This window comes from Onthophagus taurus, chromosome 8 (assembly GCF_036711975.1).
Source record: "Onthophagus taurus isolate NC chromosome 8, IU_Otau_3.0, whole genome shotgun sequence".
In the NCBI taxonomy this organism is placed as follows: Eukaryota; Metazoa; Arthropoda; class Insecta; order Coleoptera; family Scarabaeidae; genus Onthophagus; species Onthophagus taurus.
The window spans coordinates 3,958,408-3,978,838 of NC_091973.1; the positions used below are offsets into that span (position 1 = coordinate 3,958,408).

The window sequence follows — 20,431 nt, forward strand, 5'->3', positions numbered from 1 at the left end:
AAAAAATCCCCGATACTGAAAATAATCCTGTTCTGCAAGACGTTGCAAAATTTAGACCAGTTTTGGGTTGGTATATTAATTGATAAGTTTAGCCGAAGAAGCTTACGTTGCAATGTTTTGGCTAACTTTGGGTTGATAAAATATTAACTGTAGTGCCTCAGCCACGAGCGACCTCGAATTAATCAGTTAAAGTTGTAAATTCTCCTCACTAAGTTCAGTCGGGATGCTCGCGATTTCAATGTTTTCTCAATTTCTTGGGTTGATACGATTTTCATTGTAAAGCCTCGGGCGAAAGGTCGTAGATTTTTCTCCTACGATTAAGCGAAGTAGCTTGAGATCGAGATGTTGCAAAATTTAGACCAGTTTTGGGTTGGTATTAATTGATAAGGCAGTATCAGAGATTCCTCGCACTAAGTTTAGCCGAGGAAGCTTACAACAAAGATGTTGCAATGTTTTGGCTAGCTTTGGGTTGATAAAATATTAATTGTAGTGCCTCAGCCGCTTAATCAGTTAAAGTTGTAAATTCTCCTCACTAAGTTCAGTCGGGATGCTCGCGATTTCAATGTTTTCTCAATTTCTTGGGTTGATACGATTTTCATTGTAAAGCCTCGGGCGTAAGGCCGTAGATTTTTCTCCTACGATTAAGCGAAGTAGCTTGAGATCGAGATGTTGCAAAATTTAGACGAGTTTTGGGTTGGTATTAATTGATGAGGCAGTATCAGAGATTCCCCGCACTAAGTTTAGCCGAGGAAGCTTACAGCCAAGACGTTGCAATGTTTTGGCTATCTTTGGGTTGATAAAATATTAATTGTAGTGCCTCAGCCGCTTAATCAGTTAAAGTTGTAAATTCTCCTCACTAAGTTCAGTCGGGATGCTCGCGATTTCAATGTTTTCTCAATTTCTTGGGTTGATACGATTTTCATTGTAAAGCCTCGGGCGTAAGGCCGTAGATTTTTCTCCTACGATTAAGCGAAGTAGCTTGAGATCGAGATGTTGCAAAATTTAGACGAGTTTTGGGTTGGTATTAATTGATGAGGCAGTATCAGAGATTCCCCGCACTAAGTTTAGCCGAGGAAGCTTACAGCCAAGACGTTGCAATGTTTTGGCTATCTTTGGGTTGATAAAATATTAATTGTAGTGCCTCAGCCGCTTAATCAGTTAAAGTTGTAAATTCTCCTCACTAAGTTCAGTCGGGATGCTCGCGATTTCAATGTTTTCTCAATTTCTTGGGATAATACGATTTTCATTGTAAAGCCTCGGGCGTAAGGCCGTAGATTTTTCTCCTACGATTAAGCGAAGTAACTTGAGATCGAGATGTTGCAAAATTTAGACCAGTTTTGGGTTGGTATTAATTGATAAGGCAGTATCAGAGATTCCACGCACTAAGTTTTGCAGAGGAAGCTTACGGCCAAGATGTGGCAATGTTTTGGCTAGCTTTGGGTTGATAAAATATTAATTGTAGTGCCTCAGCCGCTTAATCAGTTAAAGTTGTAAATTCTCCTCACTAAGTTCAGTCGGGATGCTCGCGATTTCAATGTTTTCTCAATTTCTTGGGTTGATACGATTTTCATTGTAAAGCCTCGGGCGTAAGGCCGTAGATTTTTCCTCCTACGATTAAGCGAAGTAGCTTGAGATCGAGATGTTGCAAAATGTAGACGAGTTTTGGGTTGGTGTTAATTGATGAGGCAGTATCAGAGATTCCCCGCACTAAGTTTAGCCGAGGAAGCTTACGGCCAAGACGTTGCAATGTTTTGGCTATCTTTGGGTTGATAAAATATTAATTGTAGTGCCTCAGCCGCTTAATCAGTTAAAGTTGTAAATTCTCCTCACTAAGTTCAGTCGGGATGCTCGCGATTTCAATGTTTTCTCAATTTCTTGGGTTGATACGATTTTCATTGTAAAGCCTCGGGTGTAAGGTCGTAGATTCTCCTCCTACGATTAAGCGAAGTAGCTTGAGATCGAGATGTTGCAAAATCTAGACCAGTTTTGGGTTGGTATTAATTGATAAGGCAGTATCAGAGATTCCCCGCACTAAGTTCAGTCGAGGAAGCTTACGGCAAAGATGTTGTAATGTTTTGTCCATTTCTGGGTTGATATGCCTGATAAGCAAGGCTTTAAACCTCAAGTTATAGAGTCTACGCAAGTTCGATTAACGACATTCTCATCTTGTGTCAAGCTTTTTGAAATATTTGACGCCATCTATTGATTATTTATGCAATTATATATAAAATCGCAATAAAAGTAACTAATTACAATGTAGCCGGTAAAATATATTACTTTATTATCAATTAACAAAAAGCCTACATTACAATTGATCTAATCTCAAGCTCAACGAATAACATATAATTTTTATTACTACATACATAGTGATAAAGTATTTTGTATAGTGTATACTGAATAATATGGCGATGTAGTGTTATGACTGTATAAAGAGTGGTTGGTGAAGCGCCATCTTTGTTTGAATAGGAGAAAGAGAAACGTGAAAATCGCATGCGTGTAATCGAGCACGTGCGCACAATGGAATTTGTTTAAAAAAATGCGCGGAAGAGATAATATTGTAAAAATAACAATTTTGGAGTAAAACAAAAGGAAGGAAAGGGTTGTTATAGAGAAATAAGTGGTTTGAACGGTTGAAGATTGAGGCCTCACGGCGGGGCGATGCCAGTAGATGGCGTGGGGTTCGTGGGGTGTTCGCGTGCTTTATTTTAACGAAACGTTGGAATGTAGGACGCGGAGTGAACATTAAAGCAGCGAGAAACGAAGAAGAAAAGTCTAGAGAAAAAAAAATGACATTTTGACGAATAGGTAAGTCGACGAAATTCATAGTTTTGCGTGCGTGGTACGAAATGCGCAAGTCCAGACGATATGGCCCCGGAGTCGAAATTGATGTCCGACATTACCAACAATGACTATTACGATCGATATTTAGTAATGTGACGTAAATTTGTTTCTGCACGGTTCGGTGTTAGGCCGGATATTTAGTGGCTAAGCGTTATGGAACGTACGAAAATGGAAACTACGGGGATTATTCCTCGCAATTAAGTGCTGTAGCTTCGGCGCCATACATGTTTTCGTGTTAAATGTGCGACATACACGCAGGTGCGTACGCAGCCGTACTAATAATTTTAACTGGGCCTGCTCAGCTCTCTTGGCGGACGCGCGATTCGTCTCGATTCTGTTATTTTTTTTTAAATCGTTCTACGACACATGTGTTTCGTGCTCAAAGATTTCACCGTGAAGAATATGTTCCCTCAAAGACGGTCACAAACGCCTTACCGATTATTTGTTATCTAAAAGTATTGGAAGCCATATTACGGGTTCCTCTACACCAAACTCCAATGCATCATCACGTTCCGACCAACAAAAACGCCATTCGAAAAGATCTTCGAGGTCCATTTAAATACGTGAGAGTTATTCAAAAATCATGCCCCCGCGATTATTTGTATTTTATTTCCCGTCGTCTCGCGGGGGACAAGGGGAGACCCCAACATCAGTTATTGATTTTATAGTGTAGGCTAGAAAAGCAATGTTCAACATCTCTGCCTTTGCAATCATTTATTTGCAAAATGTATATTATAATATGTAAGATGACGACCGTTACATATCTGACTTACTACAGTGTCTTTTTTTTATCTTATATTTAGGGGCCGGTGAGACGACTCCACACTCGCTAGCGGTGCATGGTTATGATGAACACTTCCAACGGTAGTCAATCAAACGAACAGATAGCCATGGTTGTGAGTTCACCAGCAGGCCTTTCTGGCCCATCAGATGATGATGAAGACAATTGCCCATCTTCGCCAAGCTCCTATGATGAAGGAGCCGATCTTTTAACAGCCGCTATGGGTATGATCAATATTCATTGTATTTATATATATCATCATAGTATTCACATCCATTTATTTTTATTTATGCTTCTTAATACTTTTTATTTTAGGTCTTTTTTTATATTAATCCCTCAAGATACATCTCCCTTAAGAATCATGCATGATATCGTTTCGTGACAGTCATTTGGATTATATTGTAATAAAATAGTTGTATAGTTATTTGTTTTTATTTGAAAAATACACAAGTAGTTAGAAAAAAATGGTGGATGGGGTAATTAATCATCTGAGATATTCTACATGACTAAATCGATTGGTCATTACAAAAATATTTTTATCACGTTGCATATACTTTGAAATTCGTTTTGTCATTGATAACCAAATCGCGTAGTTTAATACAAACACTAAAATGTTTTAAAAAAACTTATCAAAAATCTTGGAAAAATAATAAACTTGGACCAAGTATTTATTATTACAAATTAAATTCATGCAATTTACGAAATAAGTTATTATTAACGTTTTGAGTTGTTGAAATTAATTAATTTCAACTCATTTCTTAAGTTATTTCGCATTGGATTAGGTGATTTAGTAATTAATATAATGAAAACATTCCCAAATAACACACACCTATATTTTTGTAGTGGTAGTTAAAGAGAATGTTGTGTGACAACCTAATACATAACATATTGCCTATCTTGCTTAAAACGGACAATAGAAGTATCCCAGCCCCAATATTTCAGCTTAACAGAAACAATCTCGGCCGACTTCGAAGACGTCAGCCGTTCCAAGTATTATAAACAATATTTAGTGCGGCCGACGTCTTCGAAGTCGACCGAGATTATTTCTTATATCATGAACAATACTTAGGGTAGCCGACGTTTTCGAAGTTCTTTCGAACCTCGGCCGACTTCAAAAACGTCGGCCGCTCCAAGTATCACCAACAATATTTAGTGCGGCCGACGTCTTCGAAGTCGGCCGAGATGATTTTTTATATCATGAACCTAAGTATTGTTCATGCGGCCGACATCTTCGAAGTCGGCCGAGACTACTTCCATAAATTTTAAGCAGCTTAAGAGAAACAATCTGGACCGACTTCGAAGACGTCGGCCGCCCCAAGTATCATAAACAATATTTAGTGCGGCCGACGTCTTCGAAGTCGACCGAGATTATTTCTTATATCATGAACAATACTTAGGGTGGCCGACGTCTTCGAAGTTCTTTCGAACCTCGGCCGACTTCGAAGACGTCGGCCGCACCAAATATCATGAACAATAATTAGGGCGGCCGACGTCTTGGAAGTCGGCCGAGATTATTACTTCCATACATTTCAAGCAGGTTAAGAGAAAAAATCTCGGCCGACTTCGAAGACGTCGGCCGCACCAAGTATTATGCACAATATTTAAGGCGGCCGACGTCTTCGAAGTCGGCCGAGATTACTTCTATAAATTGCAAGCAGGTTAAGAGAAACAATCTCGGCCGACTTTGAAAACGTCGACCGCTCCAAGTATCACCAACAATATTTAGTACGGCCGACGTTTTCGAAGTCGGCCGAGATTATTTCTTATATCATGAACAATACTTAGGGTGGCCGACGTCTTCGAAGTTCTTTCGAACCTCGTCCGACTTCAAAGACGTCGGCCGCCCCAAGTATAACGAACAATATTTAGTGCGGCCGACGTCTTCGAAGTTCTTTCAAACCTCGGCCGACTTCGAAGACGTCGGCCGCTCCAAGTATCACGAACATCAAGACTATGAGTTATTATTCGTAGTCTTACTTTGTATTTATTGAACATCGGCTCTAAATATGTCCAAAATCAGCAAGAAACATGAAACAAGCAGTCTACAAGTAGTACATTTAGAAACAAGGTATATTTTTAATTTGATACATAAGCTTTATTTAACACTATTATCCGCATAGAGTTACTTCAAGTCAGTTATTAAACTTAATCATCCTCAAGAAATCGAAACTCATCTTCAAGAAACATTTCTCCTAATTAAATCAACATTTCTTAAGACATAAAATAGCCTCTTCGATTTAATCGAGTTTCTAACATTGCAACGACAACAAAATATCTTATTGACAGTAAGTTTTTATTACGATTTAACACTGAAATTTAATTTAAAAGGAGTTCCTGATGATTTGGTTCGTTTCCACTAAGAAAATATTACTTATAATTAATGAAGAAGTAAAAGAAAAGTACCATTAACAGTACTCACTTTCAAATTATTTAGAAAACTTTAAACAAACCACTTTTTAACAAAATTTTTGTACAAATTACATTTAATTTAAAATTTATTTAAAAAAATTTTAAGTTGAAATTTGAAATATACCACAAGCGCGCACTTTATTTTACCGCGCAATTAAGTAGGTTGCATACACAGACGACGAGACTTCGTCATAAACGATCGAGACGTTCATAACTTAACATAAATGACCCCAAACCTTGGAAAATACGTGCCAATTTTACCCAAACCCCCCGAAAGTGAAGATAATCTTACTCCTTTAACCTTACAGGACGCTTTAATACTATTCGGTAATAAGTATTATTTGCATTATTTTATTATGCGTTTACATGTAACTAAGTGAATAAAAATTCTTTCTAGGAGATGAGGTAACAGCGCAACTAGCAGCAGCTGGGCCCGTTGGCGTCGCCGCAGCCGCTGCTATCGTCTCGGCGAAGAAACGGAAGCGGCCCCATTCATTTGAAACTAACCCATCGATTCGAAAGCGCCACCAGAATCGGCTCCTACGCAAACTTCGACAAACGATCGACGAATTCGCGACACGTGTTGGTCAGCAAGCGATCGTCTTGGTGGCAACTCCGGGGAAACCGAACACCAGCTATAAAGTATTCGGTGCGAAACCGCTTGAAGATGTTATCAAAAATCTCCGCTCCATGATAATGGAAGAATTGGAGAGTGCCCTCGCGCACCAAGCACCTCCCCCGGTTCAAGATGATCCCACACTCTTCGAATTGCCACCGTTGATCATCGATGGTATTCCGACTCCCGTTGAGAAGATGACACAAGCTCAATTGCGCGCTTTTATACCATTGATGTTAAAATATTCGACTGGAAGAGGAAAGCCGGGATGGGGAAGGGAATCTACGCGTCCACCGTGGTGGCCCAAAGAATTACCTTGGGCAAATGTTCGAATGGATGCTAGAAGTGAGGATGAGAAACAAAAGGTATTTATTTAATTTTTAAAATTGTTTTCTTTTAATATATATCATTTATGTTTTATAGATATCTTGGACTCACGCCCTTCGACAAATTGTTATTAATTGCTACAAATACCACGGACGTGAAGATTTACTGCCAGCGTTTACCGAAGAGGACGAGAAAGCAAATGCCGTAGCAACGGCAAACGCAAATGTCAGTACCTCAGTTGGGGTGCTAAAAATGCATACGAGCTCGATACCAACTCATAAGATACAGATCCAAGCTAATGGCTCACCTCAGATCATAGCCACATCGCCCGAGGTTATATCGGGCTCTTCCACGCAGGTCTGCCTTGACCCTGCCGGATATAGTTCCGATGTGGATGTTCGTAGTCCCATTACACACATATATTATCGATGTTGTCGTGTCCTACTAGGAGACTACCGACTGTATCAAAAAAAAAATTTCTCTACGCGGCGGTCGTCTTCTAATTCGTCCAATTTTTTTCTTAAATTAGTTTTGTTTTTCATTTTGACTTGCGATTATTTAAATTTTTTAGTTTCTTTGAGAATGTCTTTTTTTGGGAAAAAAAAAAATTTATTTACAGTAAATATAGAGTGTGTTAGCTTGGTTTTTATACTTTTGAGTTGTGCATATTAATGATTTATTTACTTTATCATTATTATTATTATTAAAAAAAAATTTTTAGATTAGTTTTTCTTTTTGGCAAAGAAATACTCTGAGATACTATTTAATTCCGAAATTTCTCCAATCTTAGACGATTCCCACCTTGCAGATAACGACGCAGTACCCGGCTGTGCTGCACACCATTACCAATCCGGATGGATCCGTAAGCATCGTTCAAGTCGATCCTAACAACCCGATCATTACGCTACCTGATGGTACAACAGCCCATGTGCAAGGTATGGCCACCATACAATCTTCACAAGGCGATGGCACGCCAGTGCACACAATTCAAACGATCAGTGAAGGAAGTGGTCAAGGAGAAGTTGTTGATTTAAATTCTGTTACGGAAGCAACACTTAATACTGAAGGACAAATTATTCTTACTGGTGAAGATGGACATGGTAAGAAACTTTCTTATTATACTTATTCTTACTATACACAGAGAGGGCCATTTGATATTGAAGCCTCAAAAATGGTTTTTATTGTTTTCAATTTTAGTGAGTGGAGTAATAACGGTACCGGTATCGGCATCGATGTATCAAACGATGGTGGCAAATATACAACATCTTCATACGGCTGGTGATGGAACGGTTTGTGTTACACCTGTAGTACAAGTACCGAAAGTTGAACCAAATAGCGGAGATAACATGGAAACGTTGACGGTAGCGCCGGCGGGTCTAACTACACATTCCATGATGATACAGGGTTCGGGTAACGACCCCCCGCAAGTATTACAGGTGCTGTCCTTAAAAGACGCAACTGTGTTGACCAAAGCAATGGCGAGCATCGCGGACGTAAAAACGGAAGAAACAATTATTAGTGACCAGTAGGAGGGTGTGTAGTCTCGCCAAATAAAAAAATTAATTAATTAACTTACCGCGCGTATACCACCTGAAAAAATACATACATGTAAATATACAAGTCGAAAACGAAATAATTAAAAAATACTAAGACAAGAGTCAAAGTGTTTATTCTTGTAATGAAACATTTTAAATAGTTAGAAATTGTTTTGTGCGTGCGCAGACGATTCTCCAACTATTTCTAATCATTACTCGAATAACTAAAGAAAAAATTTAAGTTTTAAAAACAAAGTGTTTAAAAAAAATGAAAAAAAGTCTAGTTTTTTTATATACATGGGTCTAATAATGAACCGACTATACAAAACATATTTTACTACTTTTATTTTGTGTCAAGTTTTCGAAGGGTTTTGACAGATCATTTATCGACTTTATTATTTGTTTTGACTTTATTAATAGATTGTTAAAAAACTTTTGCGGGAGTATAGTTCTGCGTGATAAACTTTTTTTATTGGTCTAATGTTATTTACCAAAGTGTTTTATTTTCTTTCTTCGCTGAATATATACGAATATTTCTTGTTGGATCATTTTATTTTTTTGCCCAATCATTTTTATTTGTATTTGATTTTTGATATCAATAAATATCTCACACAGGTTACATCTAATTCTGTATTATTGTTTAATAAAAAAATATACCAACATTATTATTAAATAAATGTGTTGTTTTTATGGTTAGTAGGACCTTCGTTATATGTATGAATCAATCGAAAATCAATAAATTTAATTAAATCAGTGCTTTAGAAATGGGGAACAAAATTCTCTTGTAGCATTTTCATGTACTTGAATTTTTTTAAGGTTATATAGTTAAAAAGATGTGATCGCCCATTATAAGATCGATTTTTGATGAACGATCACATATGTTAAATTTAATTTGGTGGTTTATGTATAATTAAAATAAAATTAAAAAATATCTGACAAAACCTGATATAGTTGTTTATTAATGGACTGTGTATATTATAAATATAAATATATAATTCTATATATAAATATGCCGTGTGTGTTGTAGCTCTATGAAAAAAAAAATGAAAGTTCACTTGACTATTAATTATTATTATTAATTATTTTCACTTAAATTGTTAATTTCGTTGTGACGATTGATGAAACGTAAATTTTAAAAAATGGCTAGTCTGTGCCCGCGAATTTCTTTATTAATTATTCTGGGAGTGGCACTATGTTATTGTACATAATTTAAACTGGGAGATGATAGACATCCTAGGTGTACAAAGAGACAATAGAGGACTAGTGTAGTTTCTGTAAAACGAGTGTACATACAAACTTTTTTTTTATTTTGTTTTTTTTTACACATTTTATTTTTTTTTAAATTTTATTTCACATCATTTCGTGCATATTTTTTTTGCAAGAGTCCTGTGCGGGTAGCGACGTTTTTCACAGCCGGTAATAACCGTTTTTTTGTGCCATTACTTACTTTAAATGTAAAAAGTCGATTTTAATTTTTTGTTTGTTTTACTATTTGTAAGATCGTCGGATGTGAGTAATTCAATTTTCATGTACTGTCGTGTAAAAAAATAACGATTCGTTGCAGGTTCATTTGTGCCAAAGGCATATTACGTTTGTTTTAGCAGCGATTGCGTTGCTAGAACAAATCTTATATTATTTTTTTTTTGATGTTACGCTTATTCTATCCAACACAAAAATTTTTTTTTAAATTGTTACCTTTTATTTAATTGTTTAATAACATTTTAATTTAATTTTTTTTTATTTTACAGTTTCTGTACACAAACTTGTTTCATTCATGGCTAAGTAATTTGTAATTGACGTTTTTGCGTGTGACGTACAGAGAAATTTGTTAAGATTACACCCCCCACCTTCCTAAAATGAAATAAAGTCTATCTCAATTCATTTTACAAATGGCTGTACAGTTACTGTAATTGTACGTTTCGGTATCGTAATTCTAAGAATGAAATATGCACAAACGTTGTGCGTGTGATACATGTGTCTCACGATTTCCGGTTATTATTAACAATCCTCTTTTAACCGTAATACACATGTTTACGAACACCACCACTTTCGTTGCATGTTCATTGTTAAAGTTTCTACCATTCTGGTTGTTCGTAATTCAGCAAAATGTACATTTATCAATAAAAAAATTTTGGAATTTATTCTTTTAATCTTTTTTTACCTTCCTTTGTGTTCATATTTTTTAATTTTATGTTTTAAAAATGAAACGAAATTGTATATACACGAGATATATTAAATATAAATAGGACATAACATTTTTGTGTATAATAAATAAACAAAAAAAAGTTACACTTAATAAGAGTAGAGTGCGGCAAACGTGGTGAGTTTGCTTAATAATAATATAAATATACGGCATATAGAACAAGTTAAATACGAAAATACAGTTTGATTTTTTTATTAAGAGATTTTACATATAGTAAATATATATTCACGTGAAAAAGTAAAACGTATTGTACAGAGGTAGTGAGTTTTTGCGCGATTTCTCATTTTTTTTATTTAAATCTTTTGATTATTATTAAAGGCACGTTAATTAATTAATCAATATCAAACGATCCCTAACGCTTACTCTAAAAATTAATAAAAAATAATAAATAGGATGAGTCAGTCTTTACACGTTCATCGTTCGGTTAATATCTAAATGTGCCGATAAGAGAATAAATAGTAGAGAGACTAGTTCAAATTTACTTAGATTAATATAATTACTAAACTAAAAAAAACAAAAAGAGACATCTTGACCATGAGTATTGTAGTTTTCGACGAAATCAGTTAATAAATCAAATTTAAAGATTAAAAGTTTTTAAAAAGTGGATTAGGAACAATTCCGGTGGAAGAGATACATTCAGTCATGGACAAAAAAAAATACTTATTGTCATCGATTTCTTCGTCGAGATTCCTAATATATATTTTTTCAACATCTTAAACCACGATAGGTGTTTCTTCATAATGATGATAATGATGATGTATATGTTCGTGTACATGATAATGTTCGTGCCTTTCCACGCTAGAACCCTGTGTAGGAGTTTCCGTCGGCGAAGCTCCATCCTTCGACGAAGCCGCATTATTTTTCTTTTTCTGCCCATCTTCATTAGTATAAAAATTCGATGAAAATTCGCGTTCTAACCACCTAACAACTTGAGCCATCGCCCGAGCTTGATCTTCTTGCCGATTACGATGTCTCAAATAATGCGGGGCGGACGTCGTCCCTAACACGATTTGCGGTATTTTTTTCGTGTGCTTCCGAAACGTCTTGTATTCAGATTCGGACAGTTTCGAACGTTTCTGGGGTTTATCGTTACCTTGATTCGAATTCGAACAAACGGCGGCGTGTTTGCGACAAACTTGTACTTTTCGAACCGGTACGCGTTTATTTGATACGCACATAACCGCATCGATTAATTTATCGTATTGTATGTTACTGTTTGTTAATTGCGTGGCGTTATGAAACGACGCTAAATCAACGTAGAAATGAGCCGGGTCCATAATATTTGCTAAATATTGAAGAGTTGGAACTGCTTTTTTTGGGTGACGTTTCGATTTTGATGTTGTTTTTAAATGGCGAGTATTTGTGTTTTGAGATTCAGTTGTTGTGTGATTTCTAAAAATTAAAATAAATATTAATTAAGTTTTAATGTATTAAAGGATGAATAAAGTGCTCATAGCAGAGTAACTAAAATATAACCAGAAAGAAATATTTATCAAGGAACAAAATAGATGGAAGAAGTAGCATCATATGAGTACTTGGGCAGTATAATATAACAAGATGGAAGGATAGATTTAGACATAAATGCAAGAATAAGGAAAACAAACAACATATATCATACTCTAAACAGAACAATTTTTGGGAAGAAGGAGATAGATAAAATTGAAAGTGTTAGGATCAGTAAAAATAGATAATTGACTATATGCTGAGGACATAGTGTGATAGCAGAGAACCATAAAAAGGCAAGGAAAGATCTGAAAGAAGTATTTATTAAGGAACAAAAGATAGAAGTATCACCATATGAGTACTTGGGTAGTATAATATCACAAGATGGAAGTATAGAAGGCGTATATCATACTCTAAAGAGAACAATTTTTGGAAAGAAGTACAACAAGGTGGCAGTCTCAATATCAACATATGCCAGTGAATCATGGATACTCCAAGATAAATAAGAAGGAAAGACTTAGTGCTCATCACAGAGAATTAGAAAATAACCAGAAAGAAATATTTATCAAGGAACAAAATTGATGGAAGAAGTATCATCATATGAGTACTTGGGCAGTATAATATCACAAGATAGAAGGATAGATTTAGACATAAATGCAAGGATAAGGAAAACAAACAACATATATCATATTCTAAACAGAACAATTTTTGGGAAGAAGGAGGTAGATAAAAAGATAAAATTGAAAGTGTTAGGATCAGTAAAAATAGATAATTGACTATATGCTGAGGGCATAGTGTGATAGCAGAGAACCATAAAAAGGCAAGGAAAGATCTGAAAGAAGTATTTATTAAGGAACAAAAGATAGAAGTATCATCATATGAGTACTTGGGTAGTATAATATCACAAGATGGAAGTATAGAAGGCGTATATCATACTCTAAAGAGAACAATTTTTAGGAAAGAGTACAACAAGGTGGCAGTCTCAATATCAAGATATTCCAGTGAATCATGGATACTCCAAGATAAATAAGAAGGAAAGATCACAGTAATGGAGATGAAATTTTTATGGAAAATAGTGGGGTAGGATAAGACTGGGAGTAGATTAATAGGAGATAATCAACAAAATAGAGAGAAATCCACATAATTAGAAATGGAACACAACACAATAATAAAAAAGATATTTGAAGCAAAGAATAAAGATAAGAAAAAGAAGAGAGGGAACACTCTAGCAGATATAAAAGAATTAGGTATCAGGCATGAGGATCAGGAGAAGATGATATACTAACCGTGTAGTTCCTTCTTCTAAATTATTTTTATTCATGTTAGCTTGGATGATTTCGAGTAATTCCTTTCGTTGTAATGAGCTTGATCTTAATTTTTGTTTGTTGTCATTTTTTTCGATGTTTTCGGAAATTTCCTTTTTCCCATCGACTTTTTTGGACCCCTTTTTTCCTTCCTTAGTGTTATTCCTGCCACATGTGTATTGATATTCGGAGCAATCGCGGTCTTCCTCGCTGGTGTTATCCCCGGTTGCGCTAAATTCGGAGGCGTCGTCAGATACATTAACAGATTCTGTTTGTTCTTTCGCTTGGCGGTTGGCGAGAATTTCGCAGCAACGGTGACGCCGGCAAGTTCGCTTTTTTAGGCCGGAAGTGCGGGTTCGGTGGTGGTTTTTTTTAACATTGCAAGATTTTTCGGGTTGTAACGGTTTCGGTGGTTCTTCTGGGATTATTATTTCCGGTTTTATTGCGTCATCGTCCGGTTTTGGACAGTTTACGAGTGTTGCGCTTACGTGTTTGCGCTGATCTGGAGATACTGTTAGTTTCACCCTAATTGTTTTGCTTCCATAGTGGGGTACTTTTACTGAAGAACCTAACGCTTCGTATATTGTTGTTACTAATCCGGCAATGTCCTATAATTAAAAAATTAATTTATAAAGAAATAATTATAAAGGATGAAATTTTTGTTTTACATCTTTGGTAATCTTGCCATATCCATCAAAATCGTAGAGGGTGAATGAAAATTCTTGTCTTTGTTGTCCGGATTTGTCGATGCCGTCTTCGAGGGAAACGTCGCAAGAAAACTGTTCGAAGTTGAGTTTTCTGTTGGTTTGACGTGGACAAGAGGGGCATCGATACGGACTAGATGTGCCCGGGGATGGTTCGGGTTTGTTATCGCACGGGGGTGTAGTACAGGAGACTCTTAATTGGTCGTCGATGTCGCTATCGTGGCGTACGGCCCCAAGGAGCTCCTCCGTGTCGGAAACTTTCCCATAACTAGCATCTAAATAGACAAAGAATCGAATTTATATATATGATATATAACGCACACATTTGTTTAATTTTAGAACTCCAACTCACCTGCGAACTGTTTGTAGCTGTTTAAAAACTTATTTTTCCACCATTTCACGAAAATATTCGCCATCTCTTCTTGTGCTTCTTCTTCTTCTCCTCCGGCACAACAACGAACGCGGAACGTGTGCGTGTTATGATGATGTAGGGGGGCTGCTTAAGCGAACCGCCGAACGTAAACGTTGCCGCTCAGTAGCATTTTTCTTTTAATATTTTTTTTTTTGTAAAGGTCGATCTCAAACTAATTAGGCCTTACTGTGGGGGCCCCCACGACTTTAGATTTCGTACACGCTCCCAAGAACCGACCCGACGCGCATCTTACGGACAAATAACCAGGTGCAACAACTACGACTCTAGAGATGGGTGCGAGACGGCGCTTTCCTAAACGCGGTAACATCAAAGCACTTCTACCAAACAGGGCCGTAACATCACATTTTCTTAATAAAATTTTTTATTTTATTCGCCTAAAATAATCTTATTATATCCACTATTTATTATTTCTTTTTATGTACGTAAAAAAATTTATTTAAAATTTTTTATTAATTACAATATAATAAGATTTTATATATATTAAAAAACAAGTCAATGTAAACCATTTGACATTTATAAATTGTCAAATATGACACTGACAGTTTAATAACAAAAAAAGAAGTATTTAAAAATACGGCCCTGAAGTTATAAAATTACCTGTTTCTTCCCAGAAGGGAGGTCGTAGATTTCAAAGTTTTTCTAGTAAAAACGGTCGAAGAAGAACCCCTTCGATTTTTATTTAAAATGGTTCCCCTTGTTTTAAATGAAATAAACGGTATAATTTAAAAGCGCATTTCCGTAGGATATTTTTTTTACATAGAAAGAGAGGCATAACGGTTTAATATCCCGTCGAGCCGGGCTTTGGCTCGCACGCATCTCTACACAGTTTAGCGTAAGCGGCCCCCTCACGTCCCCCGAAAACAAGTTATCAACAGGCTGCCGGCAGTTGCCCCGCCGCCGCGCCTCTCCGTTCCCCTCCCTTGGGGGCACTCTACGAATCCTCCCGTTGAAGGGCGACAAAATCAAAATCAAAACCAAAGAGGCGGTGGCGGTTTGAATTTTTGTAAAAGGGGGGCCCCGGCGGGGGCGGGAACGAAAAATCGGGACGTCGGGTATGATAAAAATATCGGCGGCGCGTGCGGCGCCCGTCTATTTTCCGAGGGCCGTTTCGGCAAAGATCAAAGGGTCGGCTTTCCGTTTGAACTCGCACAATTATGTACCGACCGGCCTTGTAACCGCGGTCCCCTTCTCCTAACACCTTCACTATCCCCGCGCTCCTCTTCTTTAGTACCTCTCTTTGTCTCCTCAATCAAGACCGCTACACACAACGAGTCAACTTTTAACGTTTTAAGTCTTCCGACATACATAACGGGTACTGCGCGAGTGCATGAAATTATTATAAGAATACCGATACAAAAATACGCTCGATGTATCAGATTCCAGCTATAATATTTAAATGATAAACTTATTTATTACATAATATGCTCGCACAAAAACACTATATACAGGGAGAATTCAAAGAACATTCATAAACTTCAACAAATAATTCTTCGCCGACTTTCACGTGTTGTTTCAAAACCCACTACAAATTTTCGTTTCCAACACCATTGAATTATGAGGTTATTGTACTACAAAATTAATAGGACAAAAGTTTACATGCACATGTATTCAACTGCCTGGGTGCAATGTTTGATAAGATTTGCGGTATGCTTGGGGTCATTGTCTTGCTGGAATATCCAGCGATCCTCAAAGGCCAAGCTCAAATTTTGTTCTAAAATACTTTAATATTTATACCGATCTATAATTCCACCAATGAATGCCAGTTTTTCTACACCAGATGCTATTATAGCTGCTCAAACCATGACACTACCAACTTTACGTACCAAATTTTTCAACTCCATCGCCGTGTTTCGTTTCCTCGAAATTTTTGCTCAACCATCACTTTCAAAAAGGTTGTACTTCGACTTGTCGGTAAACAAAACTCTGGACCAGAAATCCATTTCCTTGTCGACATGAGATTGAGCAAATTCTAGTCGAAGACGGCGATTTATTTCTGAAATCAGCGGTTTTTGCGAACTCTTTGTACGATTCTTGGATGTACAGACTTATTATATAGTCTGGACTGTTGCTCGGCTGAGATGTACTGAATTAAGTAAAAAGAAAACGCAATGCCAGCTACTTTATGCAACTCCTACTTGATTTCTTTAACTCAAGTGCATTGTATGTAGACTTTTGTCGTGTTAGTTTTGGCATTGTTTGTTGTATTTTTGCGGTTTGTTTTTGTTTTAAGTAAGTATCTAATCACACTGTAAAACTAATTCTCTATTATCTTATTATGTTTTACAAAAACCTCATAATTTAATGCTGTATGTAGGGTGGCTTGCGATCGCGGTGTTACAATCGAGATTATCAAACTTAATAAAAGTACAAATACAAACTAAATATTGTATCATCTTAATATCTTCAAGATATAATGACCGTTTTGACTCTAGCGACTTTAGTAACGCTTAGAATGAAGAATCATCAATTTTTCCATTCCAGACTGTTTGTCTGAAGCACCTTTAGAAGTATCAATATGGCTTCTTGGGAAGTACAACCTATACATGCGTGTCTGTAAAAACTGTTTCGACTATGATCAATATAAATCAAACTATAGTACTTCCTGCTACACAGCTCTTTTGACCTAAAGAAATCATACATAAATTGGCAGAATGTGTGTATTTTTTTATTAATAAGTATTTGTTAAGCAATTGACTTCATCCAGGGAATAATGTTGTTTATGATGCGAATCAGATGCTTGGCTGAAATTAGTCTAACTATTTAAATGAATACAAATATAGAAATGAAAAGATTATATTGAATAAGTAATATAAATATATTTAAAAAGTAGAAATAATTTTTTTAAATTTATGAATCTCTTCGTTTTTTTAATTTATTTCCACTTAAAACTTCTCCAGGTGAGGGATAAGGTCTTTGTTGATATAAAGCTCCACTTGCTGTCGAATCAGCTTTTGATTTGTTGTGTTCAAGTCCATCGCTCCAAGTCCCTCTAGGAATATCACTGTAAGCGGACGGATCCATAGGATCTAAGTCATCATTTCTTTTCCTCCACGGCCTTTCCCTGTCATCGTGTTTGTGTTTCCTATCCCGATCATCCCTCTCTCGCCTATCCCGATAATACCTATCGCGATCCTTCTTTCTATCCAAATCACGATCGTTTTCCGAATTTTCAATTTCATCTTCTTTGTGCAACTTCATTCGGAGTTTTGCAGCACAGTCCGTTGGATTTGATTTGGGGTGTTTTGGCGGTAACCACGATACCATATCGGTTTCCATATTCCAATAGTAATATCGACCTAAACCTTTATCGAAAACATCTGTCCAATTACTCGGTAGTGGATATTTTTCGATTAAACGACGAGCACATCGAGCGTAGTGTGGATCCGGTGTTGGAATACCTTTCCAATGAACTTGACACCAATTTGTACATTGATGGTATTGATTGGATTTGTTAGGACATGTTATGAAACCTTTGTAATCATTATGAGTATCTTTTTCTAATGATGGGGTTTCTTAAAACAAAAAAATCGATAAATTAGTATCTTAATTATAAATTTAAGAATTATTATGCAGAAAAGTTCCTCTTACCAATACATAAAAAAAGGAAACTACGCGAACTATCATCTACACGTTACAAATTATACACTAAGATAATAGAAAAAAGGTTAAGAAGAGTAATTGAAAATAAATTAGAAGATGCACAAGCAGCATACAGAGCGAGTAAACAAACGAAATGTCTAGAATAACTAATGGTAACACAAAATCTAACAAAAATAATTGAAAACCTGTACAAGAAAGTCAAGGGCATAATTGATTTTGAAATTTGAAATGACCAAGGGAATAAAACAAGGCGATAACCTAAGCCCCTTGCTATTTATAATATTAATAATAATAATAATAAATTTATTGCCACATAGCTAATACAGGAGAAAAATAATATATATGTATACATAAATGAATTAATTAATAGTGTATGTTGACAAGAGGTCAAAAGACCCAACCAGCAATGTATGTAAAAAAAAATCAATATGGCATTATTAAACAAGTCAACATTTAAGCAAAATGAAAAAAAGAGCAAAGAGGAAAAAAAAAGAAGAAACACAACATGAGAGAGTGTTGCGTATTTCCATGGGTAAACTATTCCAAAGCTGTATAGCCTGCCTAAAGATGCACATCTCGGTGCGATGAATGGGAAATATGAGTAACGTATCAGACTGTGCTCTAGTACGCAGACCACGAGACGACATAAATTGAAAGTTCGTGTACAAGTATACTGGGATCCGAGAAGATCACGATATTGCGTCACATTGTCGTACTTACCCAGGTCAAAAATAATTTTATTACGAAGGGCAATTGCTAGGTCGGGATATACCGCATCAGCATAATCTATGGGGGACAGTATTAATGAGTAACAAAGATTACAACGGACAGCAAGGGGGAGGAAACAACCAAGTTTACGCAAGGAATGAAAACAAAAATAGACCTTTCTACAGGCAGACTGAATTTGACAACTTGACTTTGACAATTTTTGACCGTATTGGTGTAATGTAGAACATTGTCAAAAAGTATCAGTTGCATATCATTGAAAGAGTAAAATTTTGCAAGTAACCGAATGCTAGAGCTTGCGTCTAGGCAATATTCAAACTCAGGCCAAAACATTTAGACCAGTGAAGTATCCTGGACAAATCATTATTAAGCCGCGCCATGGATACCGGCAGCTTATTCACGGTTGTTGATGTATAGATTTGAAGATCATCCATAAGTGACAGTTGAATAAAATGAATTTGGTAACAGTGTTTATAAAAATTGAAAAGAGTAATGGACCCAATACAATTCCCTGAGGTACACCACTTTGAAATACAGAAGAAGGTGAAGTGTCACGCACGCAAAAGGAAGTAACGCACTCAGGTGCAAAGCCCATAGCAGACAGAGACGACACCAATAAGCTATGATCCATAGCATTAAATGCAGCATCATAGCAGCAAAACTAACAAGGTTCACGGTACACCAAGCGTTCAAGTACCTTAGATAATACAGAAAGTATCGATATTGGCCGAAAATCACTTAGGCGAGTAGGGTACTTAACCTTAATATTAATGGACAGAGTGATAAAAAATACAAGAACAAGTTAATATCAAACGGTAATAGGATATAAAAGTTTGGAACCAGTAAAAATAGATAATTTAATATATGCTGACGACATAGTGTTGATAGCAGAGAACTATAAAAAGGCAAGGAAGTTGGTTGAAATATGGACAGAAGAAATAACCTGAAAGAAATATTTATTAAGGAACAAAAAAATAGAAGTATCATCATATGAGTACTTGGGTATATCACAAGATGGAAGTACATCATACTCTAAACAGAACAATTTTTAGGTATAAGTACAATGCAGTGTCAGTCTCAATATCAAGTGAATCATGGACACTTCAAGAAATAAAATGGAAATAAAATTTTTATGGAAAATAGTGGGGAAGACGAATTGGGATAGGATAAGGAATGAGGAAATAAGACTGGGAGTAGATCAAAAGCAGATAATCAGCAAAATAGAGAAAAAGCAACTAAACTGGTACTCCCACATAATTAGAATGGAACATAACACAATAATAAAAAAGGTATTTAAAGAAAAAAAAGTATTTGGAGAAACGATTTGTCCGACGCGAACAGGCATTCTGATCTATTTTAGTATTAAAATAAATTAAGATTTATAATTTACCTAGTATGAGTCCTCTTTTTGATAATTTCGCTTGTAAAGCAGCTGGTAGAGGCATTTTGTTTATTTTGGTTAGGTTAGGTTAAAATTTGACACATTCATGGTGACCAACCTTTAAAATA

At 36.1% G+C, this 20,431-nt stretch overlaps 3 protein-coding genes across 10 annotated transcripts; 1 reads left to right on the forward strand and 2 right to left on the reverse strand.

Annotated features, from left to right (window-relative positions):
- The first annotated feature begins 2,540 nt into the window (after positions 1-2,540).
- Positions 2,541-10,650, forward strand: LOC111425183 (DNA-binding protein Ewg). 8 transcript variants are annotated; one of them, XM_071198778.1, is made up of 7 exons: positions 2,861-3,099; positions 3,645-3,846; positions 6,429-7,012; positions 7,071-7,370; positions 7,765-8,074; positions 8,172-8,507; positions 10,258-10,650. In XM_071198778.1, exons 2-6 carry the CDS (start codon positions 3,681-3,683, stop codon positions 8,501-8,503), a joined length of 1,692 nt encoding a protein of 563 aa, XP_071054879.1. In that variant the 5' UTR covers positions 2,861-3,099; positions 3,645-3,680; the 3' UTR covers positions 8,504-8,507; positions 10,258-10,650. The 8 variants fall into 8 exon arrangements, with proteins under 8 accessions (XP_022914784.1, XP_071054879.1, XP_022914782.1 ...); XM_023059016.2 differs by lacking the exon at positions 2,861-3,099 and adding an exon at positions 2,541-2,805 and having other exon boundaries at positions 8,172-10,650; XM_023059014.2 differs by having other exon boundaries at positions 2,862-3,099; positions 8,172-10,650.
- Positions 10,651-10,721: 71 nt separating this feature from the next.
- LOC111425337 (naked cuticle) lies at positions 10,722-14,893 on the reverse strand. The gene is made up of 4 exons (XM_023059299.2): positions 14,516-14,893; positions 14,128-14,438; positions 13,442-14,067; positions 10,722-12,104 (listed from the first exon to the last, which is right to left on the reverse strand). The coding sequence occupies exons 1-4, from the start codon at positions 14,577-14,579 to the stop codon at positions 11,426-11,428; spliced, it is 1,680 nt and encodes a 559-aa protein (XP_022915067.1). The 5' UTR covers positions 14,580-14,893; the 3' UTR covers positions 10,722-11,425.
- A 2,482-nt stretch (positions 14,894-17,375) lies between these two features.
- Positions 17,376-20,410, reverse strand: LOC111425564 (poly-glutamine tract binding protein 1). Its single transcript, XM_023059671.2, has 2 exons — positions 20,313-20,410; positions 17,376-18,108 (listed from the first exon to the last, which is right to left on the reverse strand). Exons 1-2 carry the CDS (start codon positions 20,365-20,367, stop codon positions 17,444-17,446), a joined length of 720 nt encoding a protein of 239 aa, XP_022915439.1. The 5' UTR covers positions 20,368-20,410; the 3' UTR covers positions 17,376-17,443.
- Between the last annotated feature and the right edge of the window lie 21 nt (positions 20,411-20,431).